Here is a 27285-nt window from a genome sequence, read left to right as displayed (position 1 = left end):
TTAGTCCGGACACCTTATCTCTAAAGGCTGATATTTTTATTGCTTCCCAAGGTGTTCATTAATGCTCATACTAAACAGCTGCACACTTAATCCATGCATCGGGTATTTGTTGATCTGCAAATCAAACAATTTGCAGATTATTGTCTTTATAAATGGCCAGGAAACAAAAAAATTTAATAACAATGATGACAAGAAATATGTCACCAAGTGACACACACCATCTATCTTAAATGTAGAAAGGTGCAGAACATGACTCGGGTATCTGGTATCATTGCACAAATCAGTTTAGTAGCATGTGGGGTGAAAAATATATCACAGCACAGACTAATTGAAAGTAATGTTAACGTCCCTTCCTGTGGAGGCAGGCTCCATCTCCAGTAGGCTGTGCATGCCATTTCATAGTGTGGCCCTTACCCACCATAAAATGTTGTTACACACACTTTTTTTTGTACTTGTAATATTTATGCAAATGCAGCATGTTTTTGGCATATTCGTGTGTCCTCCTGCCCTCTTTACTTTACCAAGGCAACTGTAGGAGAGTGCAAATGCGTGTGCGTCTCAGCGCGGGGCTTAAAGGCCTGTAAGCCTGCGGACAGCTCAATGGCAGAAGCTGGAGGGTCAACTACACCCTCACACTAACATTAACGGGGCAGCAGGGGAGCTGGTCTAATACGTCCACTCCTGAAGAACAGCAGATTACACATGGTATGAAAGAACTGGGAATACAGCAAAAACAAATTTCCTGAAAGCATTCTAAGCATTTATGTTGGAGAATCAACTTGCACCAAACTTTCACAGTGTCAGACACACTTCCCCTCTTATAACCCTAAACCAAGAAAAACATCGATGGCATCAAACTAATTCATTTCCACTTGGACTAATTAATCCCTGAGCTGTGGCTGCTTATTCGGAGAATATGTGTTTAATAATGGGCGCAACAGTTGTGCGCACGCAGATGGCCGGATGGAAAAACAGCATCAGCACCCCGGTACACCTGCCACCGGGGATTTGAATGATAAAAGCAGTGGATCAGGTCATGCTTTGTTTATGTGCCATCATGGGTTTCACACCAGCCGATATATTTCAAGTGCTAATGTACAACACTGTCTGTCAAAGGCGACGCCAGGGAGTCTGAACAGCACCGCAAAAATACACCAAGTTCAAGTGCGCATTATTATGAGAACAAAGTTTCAAGAAAAGTCAAAATGGACTCACCAGTGCTCGAGTAGGATCAGTTCTTGGCTATGGAGATGAATGATAAGACGCGCGATTTGCACCGCCTGAGGGGCTGAGATGGTGGACAATCCGCGCGCGCTCCCGGAACCCCTGGCTTATTGCGCGCGCACAGAGCGGCTAATTCCCTGACCGTTCCATGCGCGAGGGAAGGAAGGTGTGAAGCATTACCAGGGCAAGGACTGCGTGAGCCAAGAGGGAGGAACGGCCTAAAGCTCCAGGTGAACAAACGTAAAACTGAATCTCCGCCACCCTCTACAGGCATGCTTCTTTGATGACACACACACAGAAAGTGCAACAAAACACACAAAGCTGATACTGAAGGAAACCGGTAGATTTGTTTTATTGTCATTTGTGTACGTATTAATATATGGATACATTCTGTTTGTATACAGACAAAGCCTCTACACCTAAAAACTCTCTCTCTCTTTAGTTGCAGTGTTTGGACACACAGTCACATGCAGTGACAGACTGGACGGTGTGGTGGCTTCGGGTGCCATTGGCACACAAAACGGGAACACTGAGAGGTTCTGTCTCCACAGCAGCACAGCACACACACTCCTGTTCCACAGCATCCCTCTGCAGGGAGTACATGGACTTACTGCGACATTTGCCCTGTGACACAAACAGACAGACAGAAAAACAAATGAAAGGATGCCAGCATCACAAGACAGAGAGGCTGGGTTTAAGACAGACACAGATGTGGCTAATCAGGGGGCATCTCACCTCACAGTAGTGCAGTTCTATCTGCTGCTCTGATTGGCAGTCATCCACTTTGACGTAGTTAAGCGTTCCCACTGTCCTCCGACACTCTGGCTCTGTGCCTTCACACATGCGCACATTCTTATTAGCGTCACAGCTTCAACATTTTTGGGAATGCAAAAGGCACATCTGTACTTACACATCTCGCAGCAGGTTGTTCCAATCTGGCTTACTTTCCCCTAAAAAAACACAGGAGAGATAATGTACTGTGCGGCAGACAAAAAATACAGGGGTGGGAATATTGTGAGATGGCAGAACATGGTACCCCCTCATCCAGGCAGGCTTGACGGTTAAAGGAAGGACAGGTGGTGACTTTGGTCTGCAGGACAAGAGCTCCCTCACTGTTTACACCACAGCTGTAATGGTTGCAACCTTCCTCGCTTGTGGTGTTGACCTGGACGGAAGATGACACACAAACACATATACTATACATGCAAGTGTTTAAACAATAGTATAGTATTGTCAATAAGTCAGTCAATGAAGTACAGAATATTGCTGTGCATTGTGGCTGGCTAAAGTGCAGTGTCTAATTACGTAAAATACACAACAGTATAGTACATCATATTCCAGTACAACTCACAAAATGGCTGAGTGTAGTATAGGTCAGTATTAAATTAGTGGTATCATATATGTAATATGTCTGTTTCAGTGTGTGTGCAACAATGTTCACAAGCAAGGCATCATTCTGTAGAGCACCAACCTCCAGACTTATGAGTTTTCCATCTGGCCTTTGCATGTAGCAGGCATTGGGAGCACAGTGACCACAGCAAGCATCATCCTGCTTCTGCAGAGTGTAACCCTGAAAAAACATAGAGGGAAGTTCTGTTTGTTCATCCAAGACACCAAACACATTGCTGTAAATAGGTAGGACTGGACAAACAATTCATCATTACCCTTTGTGAATCATGGAAAGTTGTGATGAGCAGGGAGAGAATGTGTTCATTAGAGAATTTGATGAAAATGATGGATGTTTGAGTTTATTAGTTATGATGAGGATGAGAAATAATTAGACTAAAGAAAACAAAAATGGTTACCATGGGGCAAGGGGTGCAGCTGATTTTCCTGCAGGACAGTTTGTATTTCTTCACTGGACCATCCTCTACCTTACACTCACAGTGTGTGCACGCGTCCACCATCATCCTCTCCCCTGCCTGTACAAACATACAGATTATATAGTGAAAGAGCAAAATACTGCCCGCATTTTTTCTTATGTGCCAGCAAGCACTTACTCCAATCACAGTGTGATTGAGAACGCAGGCATCCATGGGAACTGTAGAGAGAAAAGCACACACTCATTGAAATCATCAGTCAAGGTTCTGAGCTGTTACCAATGTACATGAGCCATCTGCTGGACAAACACTGCAACTGCAGCTTAGCATAGAAACCTTGTGTATGAATATGTGACTGAAACAAAAGTTAGTGCTGTGAAAGCTTGCTGATTCACATGATTGAATCCCCATGTGTGTTTACCACAGTGGCAGCGGGGGCAGCACTGCTGGGTTTCACAGCGTAGCTCGGTTCCCAGCGGGCAGGATGGAGCATCCATAGCAGAGCAGCTAACGTTTGTTGCAGAGATGAACACCTCATCTTTTACTTTCACACACTGACGTAAGACACATTCATCATCAGGAGACTGCCATACTTCACCCACCTAAAACACACACAATTAAGAATAACAGTCAATTGAGGGAAAATGTAAACACACATGCAGACAGTAAAACTGATTAAATAGCAGTTGTATATTTTAACACATACATCTCTGAGCTTTGCCCCAATGAGTGTGTCTCCTCTCATCTCCCCCGCTGATTCCACACAGCTGGCTGGTGTGCACTTCCCACAGCACTCCCCTTCTGATCGAGAGTATGCCGAGCCCTGAATTGTATAATAAACATATACAAAAGAACTATTAGATCTCTCTGAATAAACGCAAGCTTGCATGTTTAATGTGTGTGTATCTTACGAGAGGGCAGTTCTGATCACATGCAGGAGGTTTACACTGAGCGACGTGCAGGGATGTGTCTTTGTCCTGTAGCTGGGTGCAAGTGCACTTCTCACATCCTTCTTCCCATTCACTCCCTACTGGGTGAGCTGTGCCACCAACCACACACACCTGGAGAAACACATTGTAACACAGGATATAAAAACAGTGAGCAGTACAAACTTGTGCTGCATTCAGACACATGCTTACCTTGTCAGGCAGACAGTTGGTTTCTGTGCAGCCACAGTCATTGGTTGAGGTTGATGTGATGAACCCAGCAGGACAGGTGCGAGTGGAGTTGTGACAGCTGCACGCGCACTCAAACGCATCACAACACTTTGTCTTTTTGACCGACAGCTGACGATATGCTGGACAAGTGGGAGGGGCTTGAAGGACGCACTCTTCTTTTTTGCACACTGAGACAGAAGAGATGAAGAGAGTTGTGTCAAAGAGATCACACATACAATACAGTGTGTTGTGCCCATTTGTTTTCATGTCAGAGCACAGGAGACCTCAAATATCAATTTTTTTCTAAAAGCCTACCGCACTCATGTGTGGGCTGACACTCCCCTGGGTTCTTCAGAACCAAAGTTTGACCATCCTCACAGCGGGGCACTTCTGGCAGGTCACATTTCACCAGATCACACACTAAAAAAAATCATACAGTGAGTCAGACGCAGGAGAGTTGCATGTACACTTAACATAAGTGAGATAATTAAAGCTACGGGGTGGGGCTGTTACATATAAAGAGTTCTTACTCTAATAAAAGTGAGTAAAAAACTATTTTTTCCATATTTTTAAGAAGTGAACAATGTCCAGTACAATCATTATATATAACACAGCCAATTCTGGACAGTCTCAGGCCCATTTATGATATAAATGATAAAAAATATTTTACATCCATCTACCTGCCTAAGAACAGTTACTGCAACATGTCTGGCCTCAGTCACTTCTGTTCTTGTCATTAAGAGCGAACAGGTAAATGTTACAAAAAAAAACCCATACCAGCTCTGGGAAGTGGACCGATCCGATCCATTTCTCTTAACTTGAATCTAAGAGAGTGGCTATCTTAGCATATATATCCCAAGGGCTGAGCCACACACAATCCTACTGTCACAATATATTCTGTGACCATACGTCACATACATGTTTCAACAGTTGTTTTGTAATTAAAATAACTCTTATTATCAGAAGTGGGACACAAAAATTCTTCACTGTTACTTCAATAAACAAAATACATTTTCCCAGAATAACAGAATAATTAATATAAGATAATAATAATAAGATAATTATTAGTTGTTCTATGAAGTATGAAACAACTACGGTAGATTAAATTTACTTGATGATGAGGTGGCTTTTCTTTCGCATTTCATGAGAGCAAGTCTGCTGAAATATTATCTTATTATTTGTAATTTTTTTTACATACCACATTCGTACTCTGGACAGCATTTGGATTCTTTCTTCTCTTTCAGTATCTCACAAGGTCCACACACTGGAGCTAGATATACACACAGGCGTTTAATTATAAAGGAGAAAATATTTTTCTGGTTCAGCAAAACCAGAAAAATGGATGCCATGAGCCACAGAAGGAGGGGCTGACCTTTGGCGTCATTACAGGGGCGGGCAGTGCAGTTTATGCGTTGTTGGTCCAAACACATGCAAATCATACATGGGTTTTCATCTGGCACCCAACTCTGCATATACTGCAAAAAAAAAAAACAAATAAATGATTTCGTATTGTATTTCTGGTTATGTTGGAAAATAACACTAGAGGGCAGTCAAAGCACATTGTTAAACACTGAAGTATTTGCTCCATAATGCCAAAAAACACACGCCTCTTTAATTATAATAATTATTTGAAATATATATTTGGCAGCAGTCCCTTACGTACTGATTTTTTTTTTTCGCTTTTTGTGCTTCGTCTTACCATATATGTGTGTCCGTGTTGGTCGACACACTGCCCGCATGCGTCTGGTGATATACACTGTCCATGATGTAAAACTGTCCCTCCAGTGCAAAAGCAGCCTTCAGTGGGTGTGTCCATACAGGATGACTCGTTACCCCTAGCAACCGACCAGTCGCCTGGCAACGCCTGTTGGCTACCACAGTCCTCTACACACCCTGTCCGACATGCATCATACTCCATGGAACTTGGGCACCTTAACGCTGCAATATACAGAACAGGTATATGTTTTTGTATAAGTTTAGATTTAGCCTCAGGTGTTAATCCACTCCATTGAAAGATATTTGCATCTGCACATCAGAAACTGACTTACGACACAGGTGGGGGCTCCTCCAATCAACACACACGCCTCTTTGTCTACAGAGGCGTGCATAGGCAGAAATAAGCTCGCACACATCTGACTCCTCACATGTCTGCTCCTCACACTTAGCGAGGAAAACCTGGACGGGAATGTAAGTGTGGCACGGTTCAAACACCTCTGAACGTAAGGCCTGACATCCCATCACTGCTCCAGACATACACACAGCCCTTCGTTTTGGCAGGCACACACCATCATCTGCGGCCACGGTCCAGTCTGAGATAAAGGCTGGCTGGTCAGTGGTCAAACTGCCATTACGCAAAGACAGCACATTAACCTTCTCCTCACCACAGGCACCTGAAGGAAAGAAATAAATATTTTGTGAGGTCAGAAAAAATGGCAAATCCAAGTGGAGACATGCATGCTAATTTTGAATGAATGGGTCTCTATTTTTGCTACCGCAGAGTCCAGCAGTGTGACCACGGGTGGTGGAGCTGAGTAATGTGACGGTAAACTCATTGCTCTGAGGAGTAAACGTCAGCACGTAGCCGTGATCTGATTTAAGCTGCAGCATTACTCCTCCATAACGCATCAGTTCCAGACCAGCGTAACGCCATGGCAGTGCAATGCCTTCCTGATCAATCACTGCCTGCTCAGAAACAAATATACACACACAGTGGTTTATACACATACTATAAACTAAATATTTATAAACTTCATTATAATACTACACATGCAAAGCACATCTTACCGTCATGTCATCCTTCAGCAGAAGCCTATGTGGTCCATGGATCACTTCCATGGCTTTCATGCAGACTTGGTTGTAATTCGCCGAGTCTTGACAAGGCCCACTGTGGAGTTTGACCTCTGACCCTTCACTGAGACCTCTGCTGACAGTGAGGAGCGTGTAGGAGCACAAACCCTCCCCGTCCAGCCTGAGTGCCAAGCCGTCAAATCTCACCACATGATTGGTGGAGCTACCCATACACATGCCTGTCAACACACACCAGGCAGGAGTGTTTGTTTAAGAGCCAGAAACATGTGACCCATTCACACTCAGTATAAATAGACTAAAGCACTAGCTCCAAGCATTCATTGTTAACAGCAATGTTGTGTACTTTATATAGATGAGTTAAATGTAATAGAAGCTATTGGATCCTTTGGATGTACATACAAGGGCATTCCCAGTGGCAGCCACAGTTCTCCTGGACTCTGACAGGTGGCATGTTGTTTCTGCAGGCTGGCGGCTCCAGTCTGTCACAGCTGACTTTATGATTCTGAACCGTCACTGCTCCGCTGGGGTGGCACAGCAGAGAGTGGCAGCCGTCCTCCAGGAGCCATGACTCACCAGGCTGCAATATACATGCATGAAGAAATTCAATACAAGCTATTCGGTAATTGCACTGCTGTGTACTGCTGTGCTCTGTATTCAAGCATCAGCAGACAATTCTCACCTTCCTCTCATTTCCATTATCATCCACGCAAACTCCTGGCGGACCAGCTGAAAAACAAAGTTCATATTTACAGTGCTGTCATCACTTGCTATTAAAAGAATAATGTACTGATGTGATGACATATTCTCATTAGTGTGTGTGTGTGCGTGTATGTGTGTGTGTGCGTGTACCTCTGCAGATTCTCTCTGTGTAACTATTGTCCAGAGTCAGCAACATTCGTAACTGATCCATACTGTTCAGGTGCAGGGAGTTGTCTTCTTTGCCATGGCGACCAAGGACACTGAGCTCTGTCCTGTCGTAGTCTGGTCCGACCCCGATTGGGAACACTGACACGCCTAAATGAAAAGACTCTTACTGATGAAACACACTACATCTGTGACTGGCGAGGATTAAAAAAAAAATCTGATGTTTGAATTTCTTTTTAATAATCATGGTTTAATTACCTGCAGCCAGAGCTTCATTAGCCGCTTCTTTGATATCATCGGTTGATTTGCTGGTCACCAGCATCACCACAGCCTTGGGCACACCAACCCTTCCACCGCTGACAGATGAGATGGAAATCTGTACAGCAAACCTTAGTGCAGACCCTGTAGACAGAGGCGACAGAGGCAACAATGAGGGTATGTGAGTGTGCGTCTTCTATAATGTGTGTAAATTTGTTGATACATCGATTACCTAGTGCAGGTGCTGCAGTGGTCCTGCTTGGAATGCTCTGCACCAGCTTTGAGAGCTCTAATTGGCTCTGTCCATCCTTCCATGGGAATTCTAGCGTGTTGGTGTCTCCATATTGAACCACGCTCACTTGAATGCCATTGACCCCTGAGTACATAAACAGAGAATTACGTCGCAGGAAAAATATCTTTTCTCTGGTAATTTAAATAACCATTAGCAGCATATTTATATCATTGAATAGTTTTTCAAAAACTTTACAAAACTGTGCTTTGCTAAAAAAAAACGCTGAACCCTGGGTCCCACCTACCTATGTCAGAATTACTGATGAAAGCTTTGACAAATGTCTTCATGTCCTCAAACTGCTCTCCAGCCTTCAACAGGAAGAGCACATCCACGGGCTTCTTACACGGCACTGCATAAAGACAGATTTACTAGTTAATGTGACTATAAGCTCTTTGTGGGCTGAATAATGAAAGTAAGGGGCTTGGTCTTTTTTACCAGTGGGTGGCAGGCTGGAGTGAGTTGGGAGGACGAGGGGTGGTAGTGTAGGTGAGCGGGGTATGACTGTGGTGCGTGTGATATTGACGACTCGGCGGACTATTGTTGTTAGCCGGTTGTAGTCATCAACCATCAGTGGGCGTTGAGGGGAGCTGAATGGTAGCAGGTCAATTTCACGTACCTTTGAACCAACACCAATTGGATACACATGAGTCTGGCTGCTAATAGTTGGGGGGCGTGTCACTGTGTCAGTAGGTGGGTTCTCTGTCACGAGGAAGACCAGCTGAGGTGGAGTGGGACCACGTGAAGGCTGGACTGTAGCCATTTCTTGAATAGTTGTAGTGATAGCTGCTCCAGTGTTTGTCTTACTTCCTCCCCTCCAACGAATCTCCCTCAGTCGTTGCAGCAGACGGGTTCTCTGATGCCTCAGCTCCCATCGACTGATCTCCACAGTGACTGTTACAGAGTATTGGATCACAGTGATGCGAATGAACTCCTCTTCCTCTGTCAGCTGTGAGACAACTTCCTCTAGGAAGTGGACCGTCTTGTTAAAGTTGATCTCGCCAACTGAATCGGAGCCTTCCAGGATGAATGTCACATCTTTGGCTGGGTAGGGGGAAGATGGCATGGTAGAAGATGTGGTGACAGGGGATAGACCAGAGGCTGGAGTGTTAGGAATATGCTGTGTGGGGCTTAGCTGTAGACGGGAAGAAGGGGAAGTGGTGGTTGTGGCCTGGTGAGCTTTAGCTGGTGTGGACTTTGGGGGTGGAGGTTTTACCACCTCAGGCTCCATCCCTAATGTACAAAGGTAATCTGTAACCTCCAACAGACGATCAGGCAGTTCACCCGTGCTGCTCAGCACATATGCCCTGTTATCTGGGTTGACCTTGGTGATGTCATTAATTTGCCCCATATCTACCCCAGGACCCAGTGCCACTGTTAGAGTGGTGATGGCTTTCTTGCGGAGCATCTTGATGAGGGCACGGATGGGGCGAGGATTAGGACTGGCAGTCAAAATAATGGCAATGCGGTCAGCATTCTCACGCTTGTTCTTGTCATAGATGTTTATAGCCAGGTATTTGACAGCCTCATCTAAAAAGGCTGCATCTCCTCCTGTGTAACGAAGCTCACGCACAGTCTTCTTAAACAGCCACTTCTGAACCTAGATGCACAAATGAGTAGCAGAAATCAACAAAGAGTTGTCTGAGCAGGTTATTTTTATTATTCCATAGAATAAGTATTGCAACATTATAGTTGTGCAAGTATACACACTTGTTTTAATTACCTGCAGGTCATATGTTTTGACTCCAGAGTGGTAAAGCAGCACTGCAGCTCGAGTGTGGGCTGACCCCATGCGGAATCGTTCAACTATTCCCAGTATAAACTCTTTGGTTGCCTCAAATTCTTCTTCACTTAGTGCTTCCGAGCCATCCAATAAGAAAGCTAGATCCATGGCACGGTCACATGTGCCCTCAGGCATCAAGGTGGTAAAGGGCAGAGTTGTGAAGGTGGCGTAGGCAGGTGTTGGTGTTGGGGTGGAGAACACAGAGGGACACGCTTCACAGCTGAGTGTGTTGTTTTCACAATGACTGGGAAAGATAAAGGGAACCTTAAGGGTTAATTACAAAGCAGTACTTCATAATATCAAAGCTTGCCTCCATGCCCCCTCTTGCAGCATTACCATATCTTGCAGTGGCTGGGGTCATCATGGTTCAGGATGATCTTGTTGCCATGGGAGATCCTCTGACCCTCATGGATACACACCTGACACTGGGAGGGATCTATGCATCGCATGGCCACCTCATCCAGCAGTTGGCCTGAGAAATTTGAAATTAAATTCACCCACACTAAGAGCATGTTTGCATAATAATGTATGTATTGATATTGTATGCAGAGTTGTATGCATTTTCTTTTAAGTCCAGTCATTATCACCTGGGGGGCAGTAGGCATGACAGCCTTCCACACATGAGAGTGAACAGTGGAGAGGATCTGGGTGCTGGCAGGTGATTGGACAGGCAGGGCCACAAGTATTATATCTCCACTGACACAACTCCTCCCCAACACTTGGGATCTTAGGGTTCAGCTCCTCACAACTCATGGCTAGAAACATACAAGTAATTTTGTTCATCCAGGAGTCAAAATACAAATGTATAAATGCAGGAATAAATGAAAGAATTATCTACACTCACGGCAAAGGTCGTTGGACCTCCAGCTGATAAATACACCTCTCTCTGAGCAAGCTTGGGCATAGGCTGCAATGACATCGCAGAAACATGCACAGTCTCCCACTGACGGGCATGAGCATGCTGCTTCTACACACATCTCAACATATGGCTCTGCATCCACCTACAGGAAAAGGAGAAGTAAGTGCATGGAGTTGATCATGCATGTGATACAGCGTACCTTTAATTACACTCACCTGGCTGTTGCATTCTCTAAAGAGTGGACCAGTGATCACACGGCAAGACTGCTCCACTGTTACCAACTTGACAATGTTTTCACTGCAAGGAGCGGGTATCTATGCATACAGGAATATACATAAATTGTGTGATGGTTAATATGTCTTTGTTAATGTTTGGTAGAGTTAATACTAAGATAACTTCAGGTCAGGTGATGATGTATTTAAAAAATATTTGTACATTTTTTAATACTGGGATAACTTAAATTAATAAATTATTTTGCATTACGGTGGACCAGAAAGCCCTGGGGTGATTATAAAATCATCTTTCATATTCACACATGCATACCATTATTAAAACTGAAGCAGGAGAGAAATTACTTAAATATTTTACCTGTGTCACATCGGCACAACTGGGAACGACTTTCCAGGAATTCCCAAAGTGTGAAGCATCCACCTCCAGCTGGTTGTTACTGCTTATCAAGTCATTGTTGACATTCCCATCAAAGTTACCACACAGGCCACACACCCGGCTCTGCACAGGATTAAGTGTATGCAGGGCATGTTTAATATAAAATAGAGTAAATAAAACAGTCAAAAGTAGTGTCCTATTACATCAGTACCCTGTAAGCAGCTGAGACGTGGACCAGCAGGCGTGTTCCCTTGTCCCAGCTGAGGGAAATATGTTTCCCCAGCAGCAGGGTGTAAAATTGACCAGATCGGATGATCTCCACCTGTGAGCTCTGTGGCACTGGACTCTTCATTTTCACCTATAAAAGACATAAAAAGCAAATATGAATTTACAAGGGATGCTCCGATCAGGTCAGACAGAAGAATGTACCTTTTTATTGTCTCTCAACATTTTCTTGACAACGCTTGGCTACAACAGAGTCTTAAACGAAGCACAATTTAGCTAAACTTTGTCTTGACAGTACTGTATCCCTGAAGCGTAAAGACAGTGACGTGTGTGTTACCTCTCCATGCTGCATTACAATTAACCCGCCCTGGTAGAAGATTGTGATAGATTTAGCACAGCGATGTCCCACAATTCCACAGGCCTCATTCTCCACAAGCACTCTGAAGGAACCCTCTTCCCCATTACACATATCCTAGGAAAGTGGAAGATGAATTAATGACTGCACAGCATACTCTAAAATCTGCTCTAAAATGTTTAGTCTCCTACCTGGACCAGGACATATTGGCAGAGGCCAGGGAAAGAGTACTTAAAGCCATCAAAAGTGATGTAGTGCCCTTCCCCCACAGTGCGGCAAACACCATCACACACCTTCTCAGTGCAGCGCCACTTCCTGTTCTCACATACACTGCAAAACAGAACATTTGCTAAGCAAACACAGTGCAGTATGTTCACAAATGCATACCATCATTACTCACCAGGTGTTACAGTCTACAGCGATGGTCTGTCCTGGTGCATATGGCCTGTTGTTATGGTAACAGGGACATTGCTCCGGTTTAATGCAGTCTCTCCGGTGACGTACCTGAAATCAATCCACTAATCATTTAGAATGTGCTATTCTAAATGGTTACTCATTCATAGCACACACACTCACAACACACCACCTACTGTGCCGCGCGGACAGAGGCAGCCTGGGATGCAGGCGAGGCTGACGCATGGCAGGTCCAGATTCTGGCAGGTTCTGGCGCATTCCAAGCCCTTCTCTCCCAAACCACACTCTGAACGTATAAGTGGAGGAGGGCACTGAGCTGCCCGCCGCTCTGCACAGACAGACATAAAAAGTAAAAAGTATATGACAACCCTTTACTAAAATGCATAGTTTTTTAGAAATCATGAAGGTTGAATTGTCAAATAAGTAGCACATAAACAAAAGAATTTCTCTAAAACATTAACCTCTGGAAGGTGCCAGGTCATCGTCATAGAAGAGGTCAGATAGCAATGAAGTTGTTTCAGTGGAGCTACATTGCATAACGCCATTCTCACAGTGGCTAAAGACACAAGAGGAAAAAAAAATTAAAGCAATAAATCTCACCATCTTTTTACAATGTGTTTCTTCATGCACAGTCACTGACCAAATGATGTTGTGATCTGCATAGACATCATTAGGCTGGTAGAGCTGTCCATCATGTAGGCAGGTGCACAGGTCAGCTGTCACACATTCTCCGGAGGCACTCAGGTACTTTCCAGTGGGACAGAAACAGCCCTCCTCGCACACCCTCTCCCCTTCACAGCCAGCCTCAGCCCCAGACAGAGCATTACATGTCCGGTCACAGGTGCTCCCGCAGGCCTCGTACACTTGGCCTCCAGTGCACTCCATCTCTGACAACATCATATCAGGGAAAAATCGGTCATGAGGCCTCAGGTCGGCTATGTTTCTAACCTGTTAGTTAGTACACTCTTCTTTTTTTGAGTATATAGATTTTACACAGTACCTAGACACATTCTTGTACATTTTAGATTATGTTTTTATCTATTCAAAGCAACATCTGGGTAATGTTGTGGTTGTTTTGGGTAAAATATAATGTGGACAGATGAAGTAGTATTGAAAATTTGGTCATACTTAACCCCTTCGTTTGAGGAATTATATGCCATATGCATATCAACAACACGCATAAATAGAAGAATGGATTAAAATATGCAAATTCTAGTTGCAAACATCTGGCAGTAAGTTGAGAGACTAAATGTGAAAAGTCTCAAAATGTAACTACCACAGGAGGACAATAATGCAAAGGAAACTTCAAAATCCACCACAAAAAGATAAAGATAAAGATAAAGCTATTAGAACAGTCTCCTGAACGGAATATTTTGGAAACTTTGCTGATCTTAGGTCTGCATGGCAGCCTAAAAATACCACAGAACACCAAGTGAAGACTGGGGGAGAGGATTCCTGAATCCATAACATTAGGACCACAAATAGAGGTTATGATATATAACCTCTACCTCTGAAGGGAACAGGTCAATGATGTGTGCAAATGCCACAGCTAAAAAAAAAAAAACTAAATTTTGCATGTGTATAGAAATGATCAGCTGTAAATGTGTGACAGTTACCACAGAGTGAGGGAGACCTCCAGTTGAGCAGCACTCCTCTGGCAGCACAGGCTGCTGCATAGGCAGAGAGAGCCGAGCAGAGACAGCTCTCCCCATCTGCACATGCGCACACATCATAACGACAGAAACGCTGAAATGGTCCCGGGTTCACTAGGAAGTGGCATGGACTGAAGACATCTGCCGTCATCACTGAACACGCCTCCTCTGCAAAACGCACTGAAAGGACAGAGAGGTTAGCTTATGGTCCTTCACTGTGTAAATGTATTTATGTGGGCATACTATAGATGTACCTCTTTTGGGGTTAACTGCACATGGATCAGTTTCATGTTTGTTAGAGGACCCACAGTCTCCACTGATCGCCCAGGCCTGGCCAAATGCCTGAGGACCCGCCTCAACCAATCCAGAACCAGACAAGAAGTCATCACCTTGGTTACCGTTGTAGTTTCCACAGAGACCACAGGTCTGCCCTGCCCACCGTGGTCCAAGCTGAAGAGACAGAATTCACTACAGTTATTTTGCTCATCTTCTGACATCAGTATCTTTACTAAACAACATAAAATGCCTTCAACCTTTAATAGCACACGGCCACGGCCATCCCAGTCCAGGCGAAGATCGTTACCAAACTTTACACGTACAGAAGACTGAACAGACCTCTGGATATGCAGGCGGCCTGTAAGGTTACACACAGGGGGGACTGACTAGTCAAATTCGTTATTATGTCATTTATGGTAATTAAAGTTCGATTTAGGACTACGAAGTGCAACTCTAACGTGGTGTACCATGATGCATTGGGGTCTGGATGTCCATGCTGTTGACTGAGACAACTCCTCCATGCTTCAGCTTCACTGTCATGTCTTCCAGAGAGGGCAGACTGAGCGTCACTGAGCGTGTGCACACAGCCTCCTGATCCTCTGCACACTGAAACATTACACCAGTAACCAAAATGCCATGAAAGGGACAAAAAACTGTAAATATATACCATATTTGTTGTGCAATTTAAAATATACAATACCTGTATATTCTCAATTATGACAGAAAACTCATTCTGTTTGCAGTCCTTTGCCAGCAAATACTGACAGTGGCCAGTAAAGGTAAAAAACTTGTTGTCAAAGGTCTTGTAGTGAGACTGGCCAACAACCAAACACTCACCTATACACACACAGACAGCAAGGATGTAATGTGAGCATCCAATATAGCAGTATAATGAGTATGTGAATGCACTGAGTACTATTGCACATATCTCTCACCAGGGCAACCCTCATTGGAACATTCCCAGGAACCATGACGACACACACTGCAGAAAAGACATATGGAAGTATTTTTAGTGTGTGTGTGTTCATACGTATTTACATGTACAGATTGCCATCTCACCAGGTGTTGCAGTCCTGAGAGATTGTGGATCCTGGTGGGAAATGTCGTCCCATGTGCACACAGGAACACTCAGATACCTCCACACAGCGATTACCATCCAAAACCTTACCAACTGAAAAACACATCCACACCATGTTACTGCTGCTACAAACACAAGGACAGAGAGAAGACGTTAGATATGGTGGGAGAGTGGTTACCAGGACATGTACAGCCATCCTCACACTCTTCCTTGCAGACCTCCTGGATGTTAAGACTGTGACAAGTTGTAGAGCAGGACTTAGTGCATTCACTGTACTGCATCCCAATTGGACACTTTAGCACTGCAAATGCAGAAAAACACACATATTTTGTGTTATTGATGTCACCAGATATTGCTTAATGTTTAAAGGACTGAAAAAAAACCTACAGCACTGGCTCTCTTCCGGCCAGCCATGAAGAACTATCCCATGTGCCTGGCATGTACGAGCGTACTCTAGCAGCATTGGACAGTAGCAGTCCTCTAGCTGCTTTTGGTCACAGTGGCAGGCCTCTAGCTGACACAGCTTCAGGAAAGCCTCCGGAGAGACCAGGTGGGCACAGTGAAGAAAGACACTTGAGGTTTGCAGTACACTGCAGCTTGACAAAATCTGCATACAGACATGCAAAATTAATGTTAAAGTAAAAAAGGTGCATCTTCAAACAATAGTAAAATCATACTAAATAACAAAAACAGCTCAAGATGTTTGATGATATTTTTAGAGCATTACTGCCCCGAAGTTACACTCTGATAAGATTTCCTTCTTTATAATCACTTGACAGTGACATAGGGTATCTTTCAGTTAGTGATAACATCCTACGATTTCACACAGACATGTAGTTAGTAGTGTTTTCTCATGCGTAGGTGTTTCTGTGATACAAAATGTTCCTGCTAAAATTGTCTGATTTTCTGCCCACCCAAAAGGACTGCATGCATTAAAGAACTGCACCCACACCTATCACGTCTGTCTGTGTTCCAGCTGCTCATTTATAAAGAGGCTGGGGACTATCTTCTGGGGGCATTAAGACAGTAAGCTCACTATTAATCAGGAATATTTATAGCATTTCTAGCAAATCAAAGAAAAAAGTGATTTTAAAAAAACACTAAACAACTAAGGAGTGACTACGGAGAACGAAAACTAGATTATTAAAAAATTAAAAAAAAAAACACACAGCTTTTTCTGACAGCAAACTGAAGCTGATATATTGATCAAAGCTACTGGCATCGACAAAACAATGTAAAAGTTGCAGAACACAAGCTGCTGGTCTACTAGTGTTAACAGACTGAAATTAGCAAATTATAATTACTGTTCTTTTCAACAGAGAACTGTCTATAAAAAGTCAGACAGCAAAGTAAAGCAGTGATAATATCCTAAATACAGCACATATTTGTTTTTCATCCTTATAGATGTAAACATTGTGCTAACGGTGTGTCAATTGTTGTCTCACCGCTGAAGTGTCTTTTGTGCTGTTACACGACTGGGCGGGATTTGAGACACGCCGACAGGACTGATCAGCTCCCTTTACTGCCCATGAATTTGCAAAGTCATAACTGTCTTCTGTTAGGAATCCTGAAAACAAACACAAAATCTCACACACATATTCAGACCAGTTGACAGATTTCTCCTTAATCTCATCCTAGCACCACTGTGTCTTTTGCTTTCTTTTACCTTGTTATCTTTTCCTGTACTGAATTGTTACTCTTCCTGTTGTTACTGAGTGCTGGTCACCCAAATCATTTCCTAGATTCCAGTAAAAAGAAAAACTCCCACATATCCCACACACTTATTCATGTGCACAAACCTTCCTGTGCTGTATATTCATCGGCCGATACGGTGTTGAAGTTTCCACAGAGGCCACATGTGCGGTTGGCATGATGTTTGGTCAGTAATAAGGCGATGTTGGCTGCATTATCAATGGTAACAGTGAAGCCAAATTCTTCACTCCAGAGCTTATAGTAACCAAGCTCTGAGCCCACGAAGACTGCGTGGGAGGCATAGGGCAGAGATAGTCTACAATAAAAAAGACATACATCAAGATCTTTCTCAACAAATACCTGGTTAGTTTTATGCACACACACTTTAGGACTGTTGAACATTCTGTTGCTCTACCTTTTTTCTCCTTGCGAGAGCCGGCCATCTACCGATAGGTGCAATTCAAAAGCATCCCCCAAAAACAGAGTGACACCAGTTCTTTTGCCGTTGAGAAAGTCCCCTGCAGATCCACAACACATTTGTTTTTTAAAACATCTGCACTGGATAACCATCACACCGTATTAGTATTCAAATCTGTTTCGTTTTTGTACTTTATTGAACTGAGTGTGACTCACCCAGCAGTGTGAAGGAGCGATGGTTGCAGTCCCCAGCAAGAAGGTAGCTGCAGTCTCCAGGAAACTCATACAGAACCCCATCAAATGTGTGAACATGGTGTCGTCCGAACAGACTGCATCTCCCTGTCATGCCTGCCACGCATGCTGAACGCAGACAAAATGCAGAGAGTACAAGAGAGCCTCTGAAGTATTTTACTTTTTATAAATGTGGACATTCTTTGGTTTGACACTCACCTGTTAGATGAAGGAGGATACAAATTTCTTGCAAATACCTCCTTATACACATCTGAAATGCACACATACATGACATTAATGTGCATCCTATGCTTAGACTCTTCCAAAAACTACTTTCTTCTGTTTATTCCTACCTCCATGGCTCCAGAAACAGTGCAAAATCAGAAAATCCACATCCAAAACTCACATAGTCAGGTAAATAAGATGAAACGTTATCATTAACTGAGAACAAGTATGAACCCCTTTATTGCACGCACCAACCTTCTATCACTTTATTTTATAGCAAAGCCATACCCCCACCTAGCTCTCATTGGCTTTCCCAAAAGACCACTCCCCCTGACAGGTTATGTCAAGAGGGCCAGAATATCATTCTGTCCACACCACGGTGCCTGCAGACTGACACCATCAAACACACCAGCGGCAGGACAATACCAGGATATGCCTACTGATCGCCGGGCTGAGTGATTAGTCTACACATGCGTATCTGTATTGCCGCCAACCCAAACATTTCTTGTGGAAAACACACTTACTAGAGATATCTCACGCAAAAACACTGGTTTGGTGGTGCCACATACATAAACACATGACTCAGCTGTGCCAAAATTACACAAACACACACACACTGGGAACATATGCTGATTAAAACAGCCATGTATTTTAAACATAGAAACAAACACTTCCAATCTTTGCAATAAATTCCCATTTACATGAAACTGTGTAACTGCTGTGAAGAGGATCTTTTTATAATCCTAGACTTCATGATGTAAAGATCAGGATCTGTGGAGGCTACACTTAATATCTGAAAGAACTGCATTATGGATAAACACCTAAAGCTTTTGCACTGTACATTTTAAGTAGATATAGGTTAGCCATAGTCCATATGTGTCCGTCCAATTCTGATAGCTGCAAAACCACTTCTGTTATAGAGGAAATGTTTACTGTGAAACTGTTGTATTAGGACACTAAAGCTTTTAAATGTTTATTCATAAATGTTACCAGACATCCAAATGTTTTTTTTTTTGTAAAAATCTTTGATCTTGTGCAAACTTTGTGTGAGTTATTCACACGCCCTTCTTGACTCCCATGTCAGCTTTGAAGCACATTTTGAGGTGGGGGCAATTATAGTTTCTGCTGAAAGCATGCAGTTCCCATCATAGCTCCACCCATCCTCATTCTGTTTTCAGACAGAATACTGTAACTGTGGTGTGCAGGGCTTTAAGACATGCAGGCTACAATACATCTGTGTTGTTTGTTAAACATGAATGAGTTCCCCCAATTAGAGGCAAGCTATTTTTTAATTGTTCAAAGGATGCTTTTTCACATAATATTGACAATTAAATGTTTTTATAGCGTTTAGTTTTTTAATTTAATTTAGTCGTTTAATTTAATATTGCATTCAAACGGAGATGCACTGTCTCACAATACCAACACCTGAATGCAGCACAGCTGTTAAAAAGGATTACACCACAAATAGTAAAATGCCTGTGTTATAACAGCAGGGGGTGGTTGGCTGTGGTGTGTGTCTATGAGATAACTCCCTCGCGAGGACATAGTTTATTCGTGCACCGTGTTCATTCATGTACAGTTAAATCCGTGGACGCGCTTTTCTTTTTCTGGGGGAATTACGTCAACGCACGGCCCAGGGTGCTGCAGGAACTTGCAACTAAAAAGCTCACAGCAGGCTGCTGCTCAGTGCATTGTTGTGCCATTGTACGCAGGGAATAAATAAACAGACTATATACCGTGGATTACCGTGCCAAAAACAGTCCCAGGCTGAAATTTAAAAGAGAAGGAATCTGTCATTGTGGTCCTATAAAATGTACAAAAATAAAAGGTGTTCTTTTTTTTTCAAATGTAAATTACAAGGGGGAAACTATAAGTTCAAAAAGACAAGAGCTACAGGAGGCTTTGGCTGTGCAGCCGTGTGGGGGCGGACCACTACAGGCGCGCACCGCACGACGCGCTTTAGCGCCGGCGCGTCGACAAATAACCTCGTTCTGCATACTGACTGCTATTTAGAAGCTCTTCTCCTCTATTCTACAGTCGGTTCTAATTGAAGCTGCCAACACTAGTGTGACACGGAGCTTATACCGCCATGGCCGCGCTGTCGGGAGGAGAGATGTGCATCAAATATCTGATGTTTGCCTTCAACCTGGTGTTCTGGGTGAGTCTGAAGCGACACAAATGTTTCTTCTCATCTTGTCTGTGTTGTGTGTGTGTGTGTGCGTGTGGACGTGTGTGACTCCTGCGTGCATGCGCTTTCGTGTGAGTACAGGTTACTATAGTGAATGAAATTATACGATGTCCCGGCTGCCGAATCCTTCCGAGCACTGACGGTGTGTCTCGAATTAATCTCTGAATGAATGATTTATAGTACTGGCCGCCACTGAACACAAAGTGTCCCAATGTTTGTGGAGACCGAGCGGGCAGGAAGAATAATCTCCAGTGGCCAAGTGACCCAGTTCCACCGCGCAGTCTACACTCTAGAGTTTGCGCGCATGCATGGCATTTTAACAATTGCAATGAAGTGAGTGGGGGCGCTTTATTGTGTGGGGAATGTGACTAATATAATAACAATGAAGACTTCTGCAACATAGGGAGTTGCTTCTGCTAGTGTCTATGTGCGCGCGTTCATGTGCTTGTGTGTGAATCCTGGATATCCCATATAGGGTATTTGTATCCCACCAGCCTGCAGGGTGTGTCTTACTGTGTCAGTTTGTGTCTCATGTATATATGTGTGTGTGTGTGTGTGTGGTTTCAGATGGATGTTTTGCCCTTTTATGAACGTTTCTAATTTGTGTAGCTATATATAGAGTTAAGAATAGTCATTCATCATAGGACATACAGGGATTTCCCACTAAGTGCACATGGGCCATGTGTGTGAGAAAGTACAACCAAGAAAAAAGAGGAAAAAAACAGAGCTGGAATAGTTAAATAACAAATCAATACACCAACAAAGAGTCAATGCACACAGGAAACCTGCTGAAACCTCACATCCTCACCCTAGTGCAGATGTTTCCTATACGAGCAGAAACTAAAGATATGACACTGATCATGACCCAGTAGCTACATGCAGCCACAAATTACATAATAAACCATTTTAACCATGAACACATAAGGGCATGTGCAGATTTAAAATGCTGCCGAGCAAGGATTTTACAAAATGTTTAATGTCAACATGTCTGAACAGAACTCTTAAAGCTGCAATCTTGTTATCATAAAGCCCTGTAGGTCTGTGCCCTCATACTTGGACACACACTATACATACATGAACATGGAACAAAAAAGGGGAAGAAACACAAGCAGGAACTTAGATCACAAGCACACAAAATGAAGGTCAGTTTGTCAGATAACACTGCAGCTCTTGCCTCTCCCTACCCGTCAGGTAAATGAAGGCGTGGTATATAAAATACTTTCACTTGTTACAATCGTCTCAGTGGCTCTCTCTCTTCTGGGAAATAGCTACTAAACACTGGCGGATTGTACAAACTGAATCAGCATGGCTGTCACTGGTGGGATCAAGTGTGTGAAATATCTCATGTTTATCTTCAACTGTTTCTTCTGGGTAGGTGTGCTGCACTTTTTCTTGTTTTGTGAGATTATGAAAGAAAAGCGGAAGCTTCCTCAAATGGTAACACATACATGTGGCACTGCGAATCATAAAGAACATAACAGAGGTAACATAAAAGAAGAATATAAACCTTCAGTGACACCCACACTTTGAATAATACAGACTGTTAGCCTTCAGCTATGCTCTCAAAGTTAAAAATTTACAGGGCTAACTATGCTGGCAAGGCTTGAGACTAAGTGCCTGTGTGTGCATTACACAACATGGTGCAGGACACAAACACAGAAGAACTGAGTTTCTGGCTAAAACGGATTTAGAAAAGAGCATGTTGATGGATTTGTGACATTGAAATGTTACGGAATAAGGAAACCCTACACATATTATCACTTAAGCTAAACAAAAACACTCTCATAACAGCTCTCCCAGGACCTCAGAATCCTGGGTAAAAGCACTTGCTACTAAAGTAAAAGGCTACTTATAATGCACTGCTGTCCTTTACTTAGAAATGTGTGATAATGTAGGTATTATCACGTTTTAAAGTATTTGTGATAAGACAAGTACACCTATTAGCTATGTAACAATGGTAACTACTAGTTAGTTTAATGGGACAATAATAACATTAAAAGCAAATGACTTAGGACTCAGTGGCACTTGACCTCTTTTGCCATTGTGGTTTAAAGATCATTGCTATTTGTATACATTTGAATACTTTTGTTATGGAATAAGAGTCTTAGTGTGGTAGTGCCACATACCCAGAATAGGAATACCTGTGGACACTAGACCCAGTATCAGTGAGGATTTGTGTACTGCATGAACCTCCCATGACTGAAAGCTGAACAAAAACGAAAAACTGCAGGGGTGAGACCTGCGGAATGATTCCAGATGGAGTCTGTCAATGTAGATTTGATATAACTGGAAGCATCTCTGGAGGGTTTTAAATTCAGACAGCAACATGATAACTGTTAATGGATGCATGGTGATTAGACTGGCAGGTGGGAAAAATGCATGAGTATAAAGAGGCTGGATGTTTTTAGCACTAACTGCAGCACCGTATGCACAAATTTGTTTTTGTGTATTTTAGCTTGCAGGCACTGCTGTATTTGCTATTGGCCTGTGGCTAAGATTTGACCAGAAGACCAAAGGCTTGTTTGAAGGACCAGATGCCCCTTATGTGTTTTACACAGGTAAGATGCTCTCAGTCCTTAAATAGATATGCACATCATTTAAGCAGAATATGGATTGTGACCTATGTGTTTTTGTTGTAGGTGTCTATATACTGATAGGAGCTGGGGCACTAATGATGGTTGTGGGCTTTCTGGGATGTTGTGGGGCCATTCAGGAGTCCCCCTGTATGCTGGGACTGGTTTGTACTACTCTTAGTTTTTCACCCAACTCTACCTGAATATTCTGTTAATGTTAATAATGATAAACGTTTTAACTCTTTAATTTGCTTTATGATCTCACTCAGAACTTGGATTTGTTACCCCACACTATTTGGCTTGTTGGCTGACCTTGGACACACTATGAAAATCTTGCATGAGATGTCTGCCTTGCTTAGTGTTTACTGAACAGTGCCAAGGCCAGAGAACAGTATCTAGATTTCTCTGTACATCCTCCCCCTCCCTGTCCCGCCCTGTCTGGCCATAATCTTCTTGTACTAAATCTCTTGGGAGGAGGAGCCAATGAAAATTGGGTGCAGCTACACTCTGCTGGCCGTGCATGTTCACACATGTCATGCGAGCAAAAGACATCCACACAAGCATGCATGGAGGCAAACAATCAGCCGAGTTTAACTTTGTCTTTCCTCTCTGCAGTTCTTCTTCTTCCTGCTTATCATATTTGCCATTGAGGTGGCGGCAGGAATCTGGGGATTTTCCAATCAAAGCAAGGTAACATAACAAGTGGAAACTATAGATGTACACATACAGTACACTACATATACTTTCAACAACTTGCCTCACCCCACAAATTAAAATATTATGTATAGTATAAAACCAATAGTTGTTTATCATATGTACTATATAGCAAAATTGACTTTTTCATTGTTTCATACAGGATGTTATTGTATTAAACTATTGTCACTTTTGCATTTGATAAAAGTATAGATGTATATTTGAGTTACTTTCCACTACTGAAATGCAGTATGAGAAATTATGACATTTATGCACTTAAGTTACAAATCTATTAAATGTTTTTTCTGGTTTGCTGGTTGCAGGTGGTGAACGACATCACAGCATTCTACATGCAGACGCACAAGAACTACCAGGACACCAAAGATGAACGTCTTAAAGAGACACTGCGGGTGATTCAAACGGAGGTGAGCCACGTACTCATTTTCTGCCTAATTCTTATTCTTAATGTACGGTAAGCATCATTTCAGAAGAAATCTGTCGCAAAAGTATTACTTAGGCAATTTATATTTTATATATATTATATTTTATATTATATATATTTTTATTTATTTTTCATTTAATTATTTAATTGTATTTATTTTTCTTTCACACTTTTATTTTGCACTGTATTATATTTCTATTTTCTGTAAATAATGTCTATACTGTTTATTTTTACCATCAGAGGTATATATTTAGTATGCTGAGTGCCTGCATATTGCTGCTGCAATAGCGCGCACACACACACAAAAGTAGTTTTTTGTAGTGTGACATTTAATACAAAAAAACTATTTCCAAGCTATTGAAATCACATTAAAGGTAGGGTAGGAGATTTTGAAAACTCAGTCAGAGTTAGCTAAATTTCAAAAGTAAACACACGCCCCTTTCTCTCGGAGCTCACCCCGAAGCCACGCCTCCCAATCACATGGACGCGCATTACCTGAAGACGAGCTGTGGTCTGTGACTTCGGCCACCATGCACGTATCGCTCTGGTGCGCAGAGAGCAGGAAGAGAGTGACAACCAGCCAATACTCCGTGCAGGGGCGACTCGTAGGATTGGCTGATGTTTTTAGTGTTTTATAGCTTCCACAGATGATTAATATTCTTCGTTTTAATGTGAAACTGCCGAACTAATTGGTTGCTATCGGATTGTTAAGAGAAGTTACACAAAAGTGCATCAGAATGAAATCTCCTACCCTACCTTTAAAATACATTTCTGTTTTTTATCTTGTGTCATCATGCTCTCTAACATATAATTCTGTGTCTTTTTATAGCTGAAATGTTGTGGTCCAAATGGAAAGGTTGCAGAAATTGACAAAGACATTTGCCCCCGTGGTGAGCTGCTTGAGGAGCTAATTCTTAAGGTACAAATAACCTGCATATGTGTATTTATCAGATGCCAACACAACCAGCTACTCCAGCCAAGATGCAGAAAATAATATTCAAACCTTCAGTTTGAGATGCAATTTAAAAAGGTTTAACAGATGTCAGACCGCTTCATCTCTGTGAGAGCTTGGGCAATTACAGTGAGTCAAACACACAATGATGGTCTGATGTCTGTCACAATCAGTCTTCCCTTTGCAGACTAATTCCCTCAGTTTCTTTCCTTCAGCATTACTATGGCAACAACTAGACCTGCATGCTCTCAGGCTGTCAGTTATGTGTGCCATACCACGAGTCATATGTTTGAAAAAGCTGAAAAAGACGTGTTTATCTCTTGCAGAGCTGCCCTGATGCCATTGATGAGGTGTTTGACTCAAAGCTACACATCATAGGAGGCGTAGGCATCACCATTGGAGTTATTATGGTGAGCCTTTTACTGGTTTTCCAGGATAAAATTTTAATATCACATTCCAGTGTCAGCTGCCCTAGAGAATGCACAGTGCAGATATGAGCTGACTCAACTGTAATGTTCATTTTCCTCTCTCTCTCTCTCTCTCTCTCTCTCAGATGTTTGGAATGATTTTTAGCATGCTCCTGTGCTGTGCCATCAGGAAGTCTCGGGAGGTGGTGTAAAACCCACCATCAGACCCTGAAGCCCTTGTTAATGTTGCATGATGTCATTCCTAGAGTCATGTGACTCTTCACTGCCAATAGAAACACTGCTTGTTCAGGGGTATAACCTAAACGTGGCTGTGTGCAGATACTTCTGATTGCATCAGTTCTAACTGTGCTGCTGACACTTAGGCTCACCTTCCTGGACTAGATAGATGCAATGTATTAGGCCCCGCTATAGAATGGGTGTCATCTGTGCTTCAGTGGAACTATAGTACAGAAATGTGTGATTTTGTGGTAATTTGACTGAAATTAGTGTGTTCGTGAACTGCTAATTATCAAAACAAAAGATCATACTACTGTATACTGATTATATTTCTATTGCTATCACTTGGGGTCATCTGCTGGCAAGAACACGAATGGTCCAGGGCCAAAAATAAAAGCAAACACCACCACTTCAGCACAATACAGCCGTAGCTAATGCCTACATTTTTTTACAACAAGTGAAATCATGGTGACACATAACCGACTGTACACCGAGTTCTGAACTACAATGATGTAGTAGCGTAGCATCTTGGTTTCCGCAGTGTTTTAATTTGTGGTTTTTTTCTCGTACTTTGCCCCATGTTTAAATCGCCTTTTCATTTCTTTTTTCACATTTTGTAAATGTCTTTTTTTTATTTGTAAGATTTCTAATTTTAGATGTTTATATGTTACATTCAGTTTGATGATGTATTTTATAATGTCTTCTTCATTTTACAGAGATTGATTTGATTTCTATCATATGCACTATGTTTCACAGAAACAATAATTAACAATGGCAGCAAAATAAAGAAAATATATACTCTGTCGACTCTGAGGTTGTTCTAATATGGCTTGGAATCATTTATGCGTGCATCATTTATGTTTTCTTGGCAGTTGGTAATATGCATTAACTTGACTGTTACATGAACTTTGCTTGGCATGCAAAAAAGGGGAAGGCCCCTTTAGGGAAATTTGGGTACCAGCAGCAATAAAACACAGACAGTCAGAGCAAGAGTTAAATAGAATAAAATAAAACATAGTACAGTAAAAATAAAAGGTAAGAGAAATTATGTACAAACATTGCACACCAGCATAGATGGTACAGATGGCGACAAAAGAGTCTGTTGGTCCTGCTCTTGGGGAGGGGCACGCAAGGGGTAAAAAGGAAGCGGATGATAAAACCGACAACAACATTCAGATTGGTTTGCATGTGCGTACAGGGAAAAGAAACATTCTGAAAACTCCCCCAGCGTTCCTCCCTTTGATATGTATGACCCATCAGCTGTGACTCATATGGAGTGCAATCAAAGCCAAGAATCGCCTTTGTTTATGATAAACCATCACGATTAATTTATGGTAAATTTGTGTTTCAAAACTAAGGACACTGTTGTTGCAATAAACACTTCCGAATCATGTGTGATTGTTAAGTTAATGTCTAAGTGACTCACCATTTCCAACTTAACAAAGGTGAAAATAGCTTGTGTTCCCCTGATTACAGCACAAGGAAGTGCACTATGATGCAGTTGATGACAATCGGGTGTTGCCACCACTATGGAGATAACGCTGATTAAAAAAAAGGAGT

At 42.5% G+C, this 27285-nt stretch overlaps 2 protein-coding genes across 4 annotated transcripts; one reads left to right on the top strand and one right to left on the bottom strand.

The window, feature by feature from the left end:
• Positions 1-1557: 1557 nt before the first annotated feature.
• vwf (von Willebrand factor) lies at positions 1558-18473 on the bottom strand. Of its 2 annotated transcripts, XM_028430367.1 has the most exons (53): positions 18362-18473; positions 18228-18279; positions 17994-18137; positions 17776-17878; positions 17468-17676; positions 17114-17235; positions 16056-16275; positions 15847-15969; positions 15650-15761; positions 15526-15572; positions 15291-15427; positions 15058-15196; positions 14848-14948; positions 14569-14764; positions 14279-14494; positions 13303-13549; positions 13124-13218; positions 12839-12990; positions 12649-12752; positions 12440-12578; positions 12231-12365; positions 11880-12026; positions 11651-11791; positions 11278-11376; positions 11048-11204; positions 10791-10958; positions 10540-10675; positions 10144-10447; positions 8859-10020; positions 8668-8772; positions 8364-8507; positions 8132-8275; positions 7859-8023; positions 7689-7735; positions 7409-7586; positions 6986-7227; positions 6694-6883; positions 6250-6591; positions 5901-6139; positions 5574-5676; positions 5400-5471; positions 4517-4621; positions 4184-4389; positions 3956-4105; positions 3751-3867; positions 3466-3646; positions 3225-3265; positions 3030-3146; positions 2696-2794; positions 2261-2389; positions 2135-2174; positions 1960-2057; positions 1558-1848 (listed from the first exon to the last, which is right to left on the bottom strand). In XM_028430367.1, the coding sequence occupies exons 1-53, from the start codon at positions 18365-18367 to the stop codon at positions 1663-1665; spliced, it is 8553 nt and encodes a 2850-aa protein (XP_028286168.1). In that variant the 5' UTR covers positions 18368-18473; the 3' UTR covers positions 1558-1662. The 2 variants fall into 2 exon arrangements, with proteins under 2 accessions (XP_028286168.1, XP_028286166.1); XM_028430365.1 differs by lacking the exon at positions 18362-18473 and having other exon boundaries at positions 18228-18294.
• Positions 18474-20177: 1704 nt separating this feature from the next.
• Positions 20178-26549, top strand: cd9a (CD9 molecule a). 2 transcript variants are annotated; one of them, XM_028430934.1, is made up of 8 exons: positions 20178-20391; positions 22877-22979; positions 23061-23158; positions 23610-23684; positions 24011-24112; positions 24959-25048; positions 25408-25491; positions 25635-26549. In XM_028430934.1, the coding sequence occupies exons 1-8, from the start codon at positions 20323-20325 to the stop codon at positions 25698-25700; spliced, it is 687 nt and encodes a 228-aa protein (XP_028286735.1). In that variant the 5' UTR covers positions 20178-20322; the 3' UTR covers positions 25701-26549. The 2 variants fall into 2 exon arrangements, with proteins under 2 accessions (XP_028286735.1, XP_028286737.1); XM_028430936.1 differs by lacking the exon at positions 20178-20391 and adding an exon at positions 21393-21792.
• The last annotated feature ends 736 nt before the right edge of the window (positions 26550-27285 follow it).

The sequence above is a fragment of the Parambassis ranga genome, chromosome 19 (assembly GCF_900634625.1).
Source record: "Parambassis ranga chromosome 19, fParRan2.1, whole genome shotgun sequence".
NCBI classification, from domain to species: Eukaryota; Metazoa; Chordata; class Actinopteri; family Ambassidae; genus Parambassis; species Parambassis ranga.
This window is presented reverse-complemented; position numbering and strand designations above follow the sequence as displayed.

Excerpts from the sequence above, each read along its gene's own strand:
- vwf (XM_028430365.1), bottom strand. The coding sequence starts at position 18,294 with ATGTGTGCATTTCAGATGTGTATAAGGAGGTATTTGCAAGAAATTTGT. Across the intron at positions 3,147-3,224 it reads TCAATCACACTGTGATTGGA|GCAGGGGAGAGGATGATGGT; the intron begins GTAAGTGCTTGC and ends ATGTTTGTACAG. Across the intron at positions 2,390-2,695 it reads GAAAACTCATAAGTCTGGAG|GTCAACACCACAAGCGAGGA; the intron begins GTTGGTGCTCTA and ends TCTTCCGTCCAG.
- cd9a (XM_028430934.1), top strand. The coding sequence starts at position 20,323 with ATGGCCGCGCTGTCGGGAGGAGAGATGTGCATCAAATATCTGATGTTT. Across the intron at positions 22,980-23,060 it reads CCCTTATGTGTTTTACACAG|GTGTCTATATACTGATAGGA; the intron begins GTAAGATGCTCT and ends TTTTTGTTGTAG. Across the intron at positions 25,492-25,634 it reads TCACCATTGGAGTTATTATG|ATGTTTGGAATGATTTTTAG; the intron begins GTGAGCCTTTTA and ends TCTCTCTCTCAG.